Raw genomic sequence first — 13,351 nt, 5'->3', positions numbered from 1 at the left:
ATGTGAAATTGTTACTCATCTAACATTTACAAATGCAAATGTCTTAAAATCAAATCTCTTTGTATTAAAGTGGAAAGAACAACGACTTTGGCCACCACTACTACAGGTATGGTTATTTTTATTTAACCCTTTTTGGGTAAAATGTTCAGTATTAAATTTACTCACGGTGTACATGGTCCCTATTGGACTCATATAAATTCATGGATGAATATTGGACATGCATATATTCTTATTCATGCCATTTAAAAATTATACAGCAAACTGGGGTTTCCTATTTGATATTTGTGTATTGGTTTGTGTGTAGCTGTTCATGACATTTTGGCTCTTGCGTGTGTCTGTATGATGCTGTGGTATGTATGTACAGTACATGTGACTTATTCTGATGCTGCGTTTCTACATTATACAATATTATACAACATGGTAGTTGCTATTATGTGCGATAGGGTTACATTATGGTTTATGCATGTGTCAGTTATACCTTTTGGAGCGAATAATGTGCCTTTGTTGTATGTATGTTGTGGCTGTACGTTGTGATGTGTGCAGAATGTGCAGTATGTGTCTGTATATGACATTGTGCTAACCGCGTTAGCTCCTGCAGTGGTGCGAGTGGGAGTGAGGAACATGCAGATCAGCGATCAGACCACCTTCAGCATGCAGGTATCCTGGGAGCTGCAGGATCCGAAGGTGCGTCAGTACCGAGTGACTTACATCAGCGCTAGGGGTGACCGCGCGGAGGAAACGGTAAGCGCGACCCCGCCCTTTTCCCCGCAAACTGACCAACCACATACACCCCAGTTCCTTTGGGTCAGCGCTACTAATCTCCACGTCCTGTAGGCCGCAGTGTCTGCTGGCATCAACTGCAATCCACCACCTAATTTCAGTAATTAGCTTATTATCTGAACAAAGCAGGTGAAATAATTTGTGAAATCAGGTGGTGTAGTGCAAGGTAGGAGCAAATACCTGCAGACGCTGAAGCCTGCAGGACCTGGAGTTGAGTAGCGCTGCTTTAGGTGGACTAAGATGGCACCCACTATGGGACAGCTGAACTTACTTTGCTAGTCAGATGAGGCTTCACTTGATTGGCTGCAGCTGACAGAACCCTCTGAGAGTTGTCCTTGGCACTGGAGCTCCAGTTTCTGTGTCAGATTCTGTCTGCAATTTTGACTGTTGCAAGCTCATCGGGCATCGTTATGAACATCAAAGTGGAATTATATGCAATTTTAAAAATGATTGACCTCTGCATGCACTTTATGGAAGTGAGAATTAAGGTGTGAGTGCTAATATATTTTCAATCTGTTTTGTAAGATTTTGAAATCAAATAGTTTTACTGATCTGTTTGATGTTCAAGACTTGAGAAATATGTAGAAATATTGCTGGAAAAATGCGGAAATATAAGATCTGACACAAAACATGAAAGAATTCATTTCTGCACTCTCAGAGATAAAGGTATATAAAAAGTGCATAAAAAGGCACAAATGCTTGTAGCTTGGGCGGTACCATATAGGTATAAAATTGTACCCCTAGCCAGCAATATACAGTCCCCTCCAAAAGTATTGGAACTGCAAGATCGATTATTTTGTGTTTTCAAATAGCTAAAAAGATGTACAAGAGATGATAGATCTGAATTTCAGCTTTTATTTCCTGTTGTTTTTGTCAATATAACAACTTAGAACATCACCTTTTGTATCAGACCACTCAATTTTTAGGTGAGCAAAAGGTTTGGTTTGTGTGAGAAAATAAAAACCAACATGAAGACCAGAGAGTTGTCTTTGGGAGAAAAGCAAGCCATTTTGAAGTTTAGAAAAGAGCATTGGGGAGAGCAATTCAACAACTTGAATTGTCCTGAAAAAGAAAGAAACCGTACTGATCAACAGACATAAAACAGGTCGAACAAGGAAAACAACAGCAATTGATGACAGAAAACATCAGATAGAGACATCACAAACCAGCAATAAAGGCAAAAACACAATATGCAAACCATTCATCAGTAGTAAGAATCGAAGGCAAGATTACAATTGGCAATTGGTACAGAGATGAGACACAAAAGCTCTGGAACAAAGTTTTATGGACTGATGATACCTAGATTAACTTCTACCATAGTGATGGAAAGATGTTGGTAGCAGCAGGATGAATTCAAAAGTCAACAAAAACATTCTGTCTGGCAACTTATGGAAAAATGTGTCCAAATTAATTTGGTGGAACTTCATCATGCAGTAAGAAAATGACCCAAAATACACTTCCAAAACAACACAGGACTTCATTAGGGAGAAGTAGGAGGTTTTAGACTGGCCAAGTCATCACCAGACCTTAATCCAATTGAGCATGAATTTCACCTCCTGAAGAGAAGATTGAAGGGAAAACCCCCTCGAAAGAAACAACAACTGAAAGAGGCAGTAAAAACCTGGAAAAGCAAAAGAAGAATGTGATATCAATTGCAGGCTTGATGCAGTTATTGCAAGCAAGGGATATGCTACCATGTACTTAAATACTCTTTGTGCCAATACTTTTGCTCATCTAAAAATTTGGTGGTCTGATACCAAAGGTGCTATGTTCTGAAATTCTGATTCTTGTCTCGTGTTCATCTTTTTATCTCAACCTCAAATGTTTCAGTGTATTGCAAAGACAAAGGAATTGGCCTTGCTGTTCTAATACTTTTTGAGGGGACTGTATAATTCATTTGTACGTTTTTTTGGCTTGGAAAACGTACTCATTTCTACCCAAAGATAACATCACTGTACTTTCAGGATACATTTGGGAAATTTAATCCTTGAAAAATAAAAATGTACCTCCAATGTCACTTTATTTCTGAGAGTGTGATGTGCTGCAGTAGTCTTTAAAAGGAAAGAAATGAGAACTCCTCCAGAGACACATGTGCCTGTCGTTTACTTGTGATTTCAAATGGATTTTGGTCAGAAAGCTCAGGTGAATATGTTGAGGAATACTATTTATGGTACAGTATCTGCTGCCGTGTCTCGCGCTAGTGCATTTCAGCACCACGGGCCCGGCGGACAGTTCCACTAACTCCGGGAAAGTCCATCCTCACCATACAGCTGCGCTGTTTAAACATGGCTTAATTCTGTTCCTCTTGTAAAGTCCTGCTGCAGATTGGCTGCTGCAGAGACTATGAATATTTTATGTGGGCATTATAAAATCTAATTTCAAGCAATTAAATTGCATTCAGTCTGATCCTGGCCTGGACATTCAGACACCCAGAAATGCCACACATACTCTTTTATTTTTTAATATGGATTTGTCAAGCTAAATACTCTGGCTTGTCATGATCATGAAATGCTTTGACAGCTATGGCTCGAGGCTACATGCCTGGAAACCAAACACAATACTGAGTCTATGAATGCCTGGAATGCGGAAACAATAACATTGTATTTTAGCCTGTAGTGCCAAATGTTTAAGAAATCGGCATTATTGCTATTATAGTTCTGTGGTTTCATATCCTTGATCCTTCCTTCCATACGCTGGGTCAAATTAGAGTATGCCATGTTTTAATTTTCATATATTTATTACAAAAAATTTATTTAGTATAGTATATAAATTTTCAAAACATAGTAAGCAATGAGCACATACGGTTCTTAAAATGTTTTACTGTCTTGTGTCATAACATTAGCATAATATTCAGTGACTTTGAGAGAACATTATGCAGCAGCTTGGTACATCACAAACCAGATGGCAGATGTTCACTGCGCCAAAGTTAAAATAAACAACATTATAAATTATTAATCTGCCTAGCTGTAGCTAATAGGACTAGAACAATAAAATGATTATACGGTTTTTTTGTGTGTGTTTTGTTTGTCTGTGGAATTAATTTTGTTGTCCTTCATTACGGGAAACTACTGGAGTGTCGCAATAAATGTTTAGAACCATTGTTCATGTTACACAGTTCACAGTCCATATTGTTGCCTAGGAACTGTTTGGCATGTCAGGATCTCCATTTGGTCATAAGGGGATGACAGGTCACTGTTCACCTAGGTCACTGTTCACCTATCATTTTCAGAATAGGGAGGGAAAGTTATGGCAGCAACTGGACAAATCTGGGGTTGAAACCTTAGTCAAAAAGAAGTGTCAAAGCCAGACACAGTGACTAATCCCCTTTGTTAAAATAACTGTTCATTTAGCGGTATTAAACCATGCAGGCGCAACACAGCTCTGACAAACACAACACTGTAAATAATTGCCTTTCACACTCCATCAGGCCACAACTTGGTGCATTCTGTGCCTTTAAGTGCTGTTTTTGACCTATTCAAAACTATGTTCTCTAAACCCGGCCTAGAAGCCTCTTAGACCTGGAGAGACTCAAAAGCATTGGGAATGTGTGAGCACAGCAGTGTGTGGGCCAGAGATCAGTCAGCCACCTGCTCCAGTGTGGCAGCAGATTTACGCAATCGATGACCTGTCAGAGTTTAGATTATAATCAGTAGAATGAATCCCCCCCCGTGTTCTTCCCTGGCTCCCAATCACGTTGGTGAACCCAGAACCCTGACTGGGGTGGTGGGGGAGGGGGGCGGGGGTCGAGCCACACCTGGTTGCTGTGGTAACTGCTGCCTAGGTTGCAGAATTTAATGGGATTTTTTTTTTATTATTTTTTTTTTTTACCATCGTGGTTACAAGATCTCTTTTTCGAGGGAGCCCTGGCCAAGATAGCAGCAACATAAAAGCAACAAGAAAAACATAAAGTAAAATATACAGTCGAAGCTCACAATCACATGCCTAAAAGACAAACAGGAGGGAATAGAATCTAGCTATGGAAGTGATTACAAATTCCATTTGCTTCTGCCTCCAAACCCTTCAATACATGTACTGAAAGGAGCCACTGTCATTCAGGTCCTGGTGCCCAGCCCCAAGAACAGCCTCCTCCTGCAGCCCCTGCTCTCAGACACGGAGTACAAGGTGACCGTCACGCCCATCTCCACCAACGGGGAGGGCCTCAGCACCTCCCGCATGGGCAGAACCTGTGAGTGCTCCTTCAAACCGTCCTTTTAAATAGTCTGTTGTTGCTTATATATCACCACCTATAACTGTACCCGATATACTCTGGGCCCAATATACTCTGGGCAGGCTCAGAAAGTCCAATATCAGTTTCATCAGTAAGTTATTGTTTGTGTTATAGCCCCAGTTTCCATATGATTAACTATTAATAGCATCGTTTTCCCTGCTTTCGTTATTAACAAGGTATCTGAATACTTTTTCCACAGTTGATTATATCTATTTTAGGGCAAGGAAGAAATAATAAACAAACTTTTAAATGCCAATCTGACTTGGGGCTCTGGAGTTCCTGTTTATCCATTTAGCCTACAGTACATGCAGGGGTGGAACTTTAGCATTTTTGGTAACATATAAACATCACAAAATAGATATTTCCCCCCCCCCCCCCATCAGCCACCCACCAACCCACCCCTTTTACTCATGCACCTGACATCTCAAGTCTTTTGCACACCTTAACGATAAAGACCAGGTACAGACAGTGTGCAAGAGACCATTTTGGTCATACTTTACAATAAGGTTACATGAATTGGCATGAACTAATGTAGTTGTTAAGATTAATTAATGATATACTAATACGTTCATTAAGAATGCAATTAACCTTTCATTAGTTAATGTATTTGTTAACTACTAACTAATGCATTAGTAACATTTATATTTATACATTAGCAAACCATAGGATAAACATAGCTGACCATTAACATGCCAGTTTGGCATGATTTAAAGCTTGTAGTCCGCAACACACTTTTTAGTGCTCTTTTTTTGCCTTGGTCGACCTTCATTTCCAACCCTGAGAGATGAGGTACAAGTACATGTACAGTCTGTTAATAAATATCTACTGTCCATAATCCACAGTAGATAAGGGTTTTATGTCTGTTTTTAATGTCTTTCTCAGAATAAGTTTTCATTTTCACACTGATTTGTTGCTTTGCAAGTTTGAAGAGAAAGGGAACAACAAAACTGCAAAGTTATTACTGGGTGATTAAACTGAGCCTTTTTGTTTTAATCAAGTTATATAAAAAGTCTGTTTTGTTGGATGACCCCCCTCATGCACTTCATATAGGATTTAATCTGCTTCATCTGCTCTGGGCGCCAGTACAGAGTACCCAGACTTAGAACTGATAGGGCTCAAGGATCATTAATCCCCGAAGCTATAGCTGCAGTGAATGCTAAATGGCTAGCCTTTTTCTGCTCTCCACCACCGATGTTCCTGATGTTTAGCTTTGTCAAGCAGCTCTGCTGTTTATCCGTATTTCAATACCTGTTTGGAGCTGGTATATTGTTACCACTGTGGACTTTTATTATACTTTTATTGGCTATGCGTTTGTTCAGTGTTGCATATGAATTGCCCTCCTGGGAGAATAACTGACTGAATCTTAAACTCTCCATGAAGTGCCCCTCTCTGCTCCCCGAAATCTGAGGGTGTCTGAGGAATGGTACAACCGTTTCCGTATAACCTGGGACACCCCCCCATCACCAACCATGGGCTACAGGATTGTCTATCAGCCAATCTCCGGTAAGCACCAGTGCAGAGCTATCTTTTCATACATATTGACAGATTTCAGCCACATTCATTTCAGTCGCTGTGTAAAAGATATCTTTAAATGGGTCGTTAGGATAAATGGTGGGGGCAGCACAATGTGCCAGGAAATGAAAGACTTCACAACTTGACAAACGGCTTCCAACTCCGTGGAACTGTAGAGCAGTAATTAGTTAGGAAAGATTTGTAAGGGAGACAATTATGAGGAGAATATTGCTTAAAGCACTTTTTAAGATTGGAAATGTACTGAAGTTTGGGCATAAATTACTCTGCACTCCTGTATTGTTTGACAATAGAAAGGAGAATGTCAGTCAGTCAGCCACCTACATTCATCAGACTCGTGTTTAGCAAGAACAGTGGTCGTGAAACCATGGATTTGATTTTGACTTTGTGTTTGCCTGTGCTTTTTAATAGTCAACGCTTTTGCATGCATAGTCTTCTTCAGGGTGTGTGAAGAGGTTGCGTGTCGAAACGTTGGTTTTCCCAGTAAATTACGTCGGAGCATAGTAGTATGCAACTATCTTTTTATGATCGATCTCTGTTAGTCAGCATCTCACTACATTTCTGGGTGTGCGTCCTCCCTCATTGTGCAGTTCATAATAGTCCCCATTCAAGCTGGCGAAAGTGATTAACACTGAGAATGGGTCAGTGCTGGGCGGAGTGTTCATAGTCTCCTGTATGCAGCACCAGGACCTGCCCTGGAGACCTTCGTGGGCGAAGATGTCAACACCATGCTGATCCTGAACCTGCTGAGTGGGACGGAGTACAGTGTCAAGGTCATCGCCTCCTACACCACGGGCTCCAGCGAGGCGCTGTCCGGGAAGGCCAAGACACGTGAGTCCCCAACCAAACCTGACCTGTTCCCTCCCGTCTGCTGGGCAGCAGCATGGGACCTCTGTATGGGGCACCCTGCTGTTGTGTGAGGTCCAGTGTGTTCCTCCTGCCTGTTTAGAAAATGTCTTACTTTGACCTTTGAACATTGGCTCCAGTACTTATCCCTAAATTGTGTGCTTTATATTGGCACGATGCAGTGTTTATCTCCAAACATTTTTGCCTTTTTGTTGAGTTCCCAATGTTACCCAAACATTATACTGTGGTATTAATGGCTGACTTTTAAATTAGCTGAGCTTTCCATACATTTGCTCTTGTCTCATTTCACTATAATTATTCTAATCAGATTAGGTCTGTGGTGACATCAGATAAACAGCCCTGCTGAAAATGTTAGCTTTGCCGCTCACATACAGTGATTGAGATCCTCTCCTGATGAATGCCTGCAGATATCAGATATATAGACAGGATGTGAGGGGTAATCACATTCCTTTGCATATAAATTTCATATCATGAGATGAATGACAAAGCAAGATGTCTGAGATATTCTCTTCAAAAGTGAAGTGATAAGCTCCTGCTAAATCCTCTGCCTGTATGACAAAATGGCACTGTGTCCCTGCAGTGTGCGAGCATTGAATATCCTTTATTAAATCAGTTCAAATTAACAGGGCACCAATGGCTTGTCTATGGAAAATTATTTAATGGGAACATAGTGTTATGTTTTCTTAAATAGGTATATGAAATTGACCCTCTGGGAAAGTACTTCATTAGATACAGCTCTCTCCAGTAAATCATGCACTCTACCTGCATGCTGTATTAAAAGTATTGCACATCTGTATTCATTATATGAAGTGTATGCATATTGTATGTGCGCAAGTTTCAATTATGCAGTGGGCACTAATTAGTGAGCTCCATCAATTATGTCTAACAGACTTGAATGCCTTTATGCATACATACACTGGTTATTGAAATAGAGCACCTACATGTTATTTCTGAGAAGTCCTAATCAAGACCAAATTGAGTGTTTGTGTTATCTGTCCTATTTTGATATATTTTCATAAACCTTTTCTTTTGTTTTGGATTCAAATACTTTTCTACGCTTTACTGAGCTTGTCTGGTGTACTGAAACCTATGAAATACTCTCAAAAACTGCAAACCCTGCCTCCTGGAGCTTGTGGTTGGCTCAGTTGCACCTGGCAAGATCAGTTGAGCACAGAAAAGTATTTGAATCCGAACCAATTATGTATTTGACCCAGGTCTGTATAATATATGTAGTTTAATTACCTTCAACGTGTTCAGGAACAAGTCTTTATTGTCTTATTTGCTCATTTAATTTCAGTTCAGTTGGGTTCCACAAATAAATCAACACTGTCATCCCATCAACATCATGCAGTGAAAGAGATTACCAGAAAGCGTGGTTTAAGGCAAAACATGGACAATTATATAATTACTGTAATAATGTAATGTTCTTTTTGAAACGGTTGCTGCGACTCAAAAATAAGTTTGCTTCAGAATCATATAAATCAATACTGTATACTTGCTCTTTGTCTTAAAGTGCTTTGGCCCCGGTTTAGTCAGTAACATTTTTTGTGTTCCCTCGCAGTATACCTGGGAGTGACCAACCTGAACACATACCAGGTGCGCATGACGAGCATGTGTGGCCAGTGGCAGCCTCACCGGCATGCCACCGTCTACCGCGTGGTCATCGAGTCTCTGCTCAGTGAGTATGTTTTTACACGCTAACGTACCGTTATAGCACAGTCTGAGCCTTGTGTGAGCCTGTGTGTGGAAGTGTGAATCAGGGCTGGGGGTGGCCACTGCTCACGTGGTGAACAGACAGCAAAACCCAAAGAACGGGTTGGCTTCAAGCCTTTTATTTTTCCAAAAACAGAACAAAAGTCTAGTACCAGGCAAAACTGGAAGCCCAAAACAAGTGACAAAATAATTTACATTTACATTTTACATTTTTGTCATTTGGCAGATGCTTTAAATCCAAAGCGACTTACAAGTGCATAGGTTCTACCAGTCAAAGTCAAAGCATCACATCCAGAACTAGGAAAATACACATGGAATGCTGTTCTAAACATATATTCGTCATCATAAGTGCCAATTTCTTCTTTTTCTTTTTTTTTTTTGGGGTGGTTAGACAAGGATAGGGATATCAGAAAGGAGGGGCGGGGGAAATCAGGAGGGAGGACTAAGGTAGTTTGAAAAGGTGTGTTTTGAGTCTGCGTCGAAATAGGGGGAAGGATTCTGCGGTCGTGACAGTGGTAGGCAAGTCATTCCACCACTGAGGAACCAGAACGGAAAACAGGCGTGAACGTGCAGCTCGACCGCCAGGTGCACGTAGAGAGGGAACCATAAGGCGACCAGAGCTGGCAGACCGGAGTGGTCTAGCTGGGGAGTAGGGAGTGATCAAGGATTGTATGTAAGGTGGGGCAGTCCCCTTAGCAGCCTGAAATGCCAACACTAGGGCCTTGAAACGGATGCGTGCGGCAATAGGAAGCCAGTGGAGGCCAATGAGAAGCGGGGTGACATGAGCCGACCTGGGCTGACATGAGCCGACCTGGGCTGACTGGTGATCAGGCGGGCTGCAGAATTCTGGACCAGCTGGAGGGGCTTGATGGCACACGCTGGGAGACCGGCTAGGAGGGAGTTGCAGTAATCCAGGCGGGAAATGACGAGCGCCTGGACTAGGAGCTGGGTGACTTTCTCCGTCAGGAGATGACGGATACGGCGTATATTATACAGAAAGAACCTGCAGGTTCTGGCAGTGGAGGATACTTGTGGAGCCAGGGTGAGGCAGTTATCAAGAGTCACCCCAAGATTCTTTGCCGTACGGGAGGAGGAAACTACAAAGTCCTCAACAGTCAGTGAGAGGTTGGTGGTGAGGGGACACAGAGAGTCAAAGGAAGATGAGAGGGAGGACATGAGAGTTGTAGCAGCGTCATCGGGAGACAGTCGAGTGAAAGACTCCGCGGATGGTAGGGAGGAGAGGATTGTAGATGAGAGGGTGGAGGAAGACAGGTGGCGTAGGTTCCGCCGACAGGTGACAGTGGATGGTGAGAGAGATGGATGGGTGTTAGAGGAGAGTGAAAGAGAAAAAGAGATGGAGTGGTCAGATATATGGAGTGGTGTTACAGAGAGGTTGGTTTTTGTGCAGTTTCTTGTGAAGATGAGGTCAAGAAGGTTGAAATTCAAAAGAGGAGAAGGCGAAGGATGAGGAGAAGACACTAGATCTCCATGAGGATGAGATTAGGAGACCTGTGCCACCTCCTCTGCCAGAGGTTCTGGGTGTGTGGGAAAAAGAGAAGGCAGAGGAAAGGGCAGCCGGGGTGGCTGTGTAATCTGGTGAGAGCCACTTTTCAGTTAAAGCAAGAAAGTCAAGGTTGAGGTGGGAGGCATAGGCAGATATGAAGTCTGCTTTCTGGACGGTGGACTGGCAGTTCCAGAGGCCACCAGCCACACAGAGATCAATACCAGCCGATCTGGGAGGGAAGATGAGGTTTGAGATATTCTGCCCATGTTGGCGAGAGGCGAACCTCCTACCTGACTGGGACCTGGGGAGAGGAGAGAGGACAGGAATGGGAAGGAAACACATGGAGGGAACTAGGGAGGACAAGAGGAATACTACGTAGTGAAATGAGGGCAGGCAGCGAAAACAAAAACACTCATCAGGCTCTCAGACAGCCTCGATGGACACCCGTAGATATACACCTGCGACTTCGTACACCGAGGCAAGTAGCCGAGGCTGCCGCACACAGCTGCCGCTGGTGCGCTACACAACTGCTTAAATAACACTGACGCTGAATACAGAAAATGCTACCAACCCACTGCAGAACACTAATGCACACTGAAGTGAGTTCAGGTGTGCCAGTAATTATACCCTATGCAGGGTGCGAACTATTGGCTCCTCCTACAACAAAAGCTGTGGCCTGCCAGCCAGTAAAAACAATAGCCTAACTCAATTTAAATAAACACCATTCAGCTTCCAAACCCCAGTTCTTCCTCAAATTAGCCCAGGCCTCATTTATAGCACAATAATGAATTAATTAGCCACAGCTACGGTGATTACAATCAATCACAGCTGTGGCCATACCTGTCTGTAGGGCCGGTGCTGCCACCTGGTGGACAGAACCTTAAAGTTCCCCTGCTGGTGCCACAGGTACACAGCCGTAACACTGTACACTGCAAATTCAAACTACAGCTGAAGGTTGTTGGTTTAAATCTCTGATGGTATGTCCCTGCTGAATTGCTTTTCCTGGTAAGAAGTGAAACCTCATGAATACATTCCCAAGGACATCTTGTCTGTCCCCTTGTTACCTGAATAATTCCTAAAAAATAATATGTATTATTCAAGCATCTGCATGTCTGTATATTTAGATGTTGGCTTGCCAGAGAAAGGCTGCCTATCTGTCAAGCTGGGATTTTTCATCATTATAAATCTAGCTCAGTTGATTACTGTTTTATTTCCTTTTTATTTTTCCCCACCAAGCATCCTGTCTGACAGTGATTCTTTAAGCTGCCCATTGTTTATGTATCTCATCACATGCTTAATCCTTAGTCCCCATCTATATGTGCAATTGTCTGATCACAGCTGTGTGCAGAAGAGATCTCTGTCAATACTGAGATAAGATCCATCCCTCAGTCAGATCCTCTCATAGGCATTGGACATCACGGACATTATTTTTAGAGATTAAGTTTAGATATTATGGGTGTGCTTGTGTGTCTTTATGTGTGTCTGTTTGTGGGTGGGCATATGTGTGTGTTTGTGTCTGTGGGGGGTGGGGGGGTGCTGTTGGGTAGATGTTTGTGTCCGTGACTACAATTAACATCCCCCTCACTGTCTTGGTATTTAATCAAATATGGTCTGACAGGACATTAATAGTAGAGTCAATTAAGTTGTTTTTTTTAAACTGGAGTAAAAAAAGAACTGTTTGGCCTGCTAATTAATTTGAGACGAGGTGGCATTAATGGAAGTAATTGCTTCCTGCCACATTGTGTCTGATCAAGAAGAGGAAATGACAGAGAACAGAAACAACTTTCGTCGGGCTTGATGCTTGATGCTCTGAACCTGTGTAGTTTTTATGCCTCTAGGTTCTTATCTCACGAAACAGTTTAAAACATACATATAAAACAGAACACGGAGGAAGTGTTTCATATGACTTTGCTTTTAAAGTGATTTCAGTGAAACTAATTGTCATTTCACAGGCTACACTCAGAACGTAATAGTCTCGGGGTAATGTCATTGCTAACAGAAGGAGCAATGTTTTCATTCCGTTTGTCCAGTGCATGATGAGCGGCTGTGTGCCACTGGACCAAACAAGACAGCTTAAAGGGACAAATACGTTAAGCCTTGTGTTTGTTTAGTTGGTCTGCCGCTGGTTGGGAACTCTAGGTTTTCTCTGAGGGGAGACATTTTCATGCAGACGTCTTGTTTCTTTTGTTTAATCATAGAAAGGCAGGCAGGTACATACTGGATTGGTCACACAGGGAGCTAGAGTGTGTTGCAGTCTGATAAACAGCCAGAGAAACTTCCCTCCCTTTATCTGGTCCTAAAATCAGTCTAAGCCCTGAATGTTCTGCCTTTACTGTAACTCATCTCCACTTAGTACATTAAGCTTTTTTTCCTGCACAGAATGTTTCCTTCATCTCAAAACTCACAATGCTGTCAATGAAATGTAAAAAAAAAAGAATTTACGTTAAAGAAAAATACATAGTGCTTTGACTGAACCACGGCTCTTTTGTACTTTTTTGAGTCTTTTTGAGTCTCTCTCTATGCTTTAATCTGCAAGCTCCAGGCTTACAGTAGCTGTACATTGAATTACTGTACATCAAATCAAAGGTGTATGAAAGAAATATGGTTATTATAAGTACACACGTAGATAAGAAATTCCCAAATGAAGAAATTGTCTAGAAGGAAGGTTTGAAATTACAGTATTGGGATAAATAATTAAAAGATGCCAGCTGCACAAAAGACCCTATAGT

At 42.0% G+C, this 13,351-nt stretch overlaps 1 protein-coding gene across 1 annotated transcript in view; it reads left to right on the top strand.

The window, feature by feature from the left end:
* LOC133136448 (collagen alpha-1(XIV) chain-like) overlaps window positions 1-13,351 on the top strand; it is an 81,251-nt gene that overhangs the window by 37,726 nt on the left and 30,174 nt on the right. The window contains exons 20-25 of the mRNA XM_061253929.1: window positions 71-106; window positions 590-741; window positions 4,837-4,966; window positions 6,389-6,511; window positions 7,220-7,369; window positions 8,967-9,083. Of these exons, the coding sequence (XP_061109913.1) occupies window positions 71-106; window positions 590-741; window positions 4,837-4,966; window positions 6,389-6,511; window positions 7,220-7,369; window positions 8,967-9,083 (708 nt within the window). The remainder of the gene's footprint in view (window positions 1-70; window positions 107-589; window positions 742-4,836; window positions 4,967-6,388; window positions 6,512-7,219; window positions 7,370-8,966; window positions 9,084-13,351) is intronic.

Source organism: Conger conger, chromosome 9 (assembly GCF_963514075.1).
Source record: "Conger conger chromosome 9, fConCon1.1, whole genome shotgun sequence".
NCBI lineage: Eukaryota > Metazoa > Chordata > Actinopteri > Anguilliformes > Congridae > Conger > Conger conger.
This window is presented reverse-complemented; position numbering and strand designations above follow the sequence as displayed.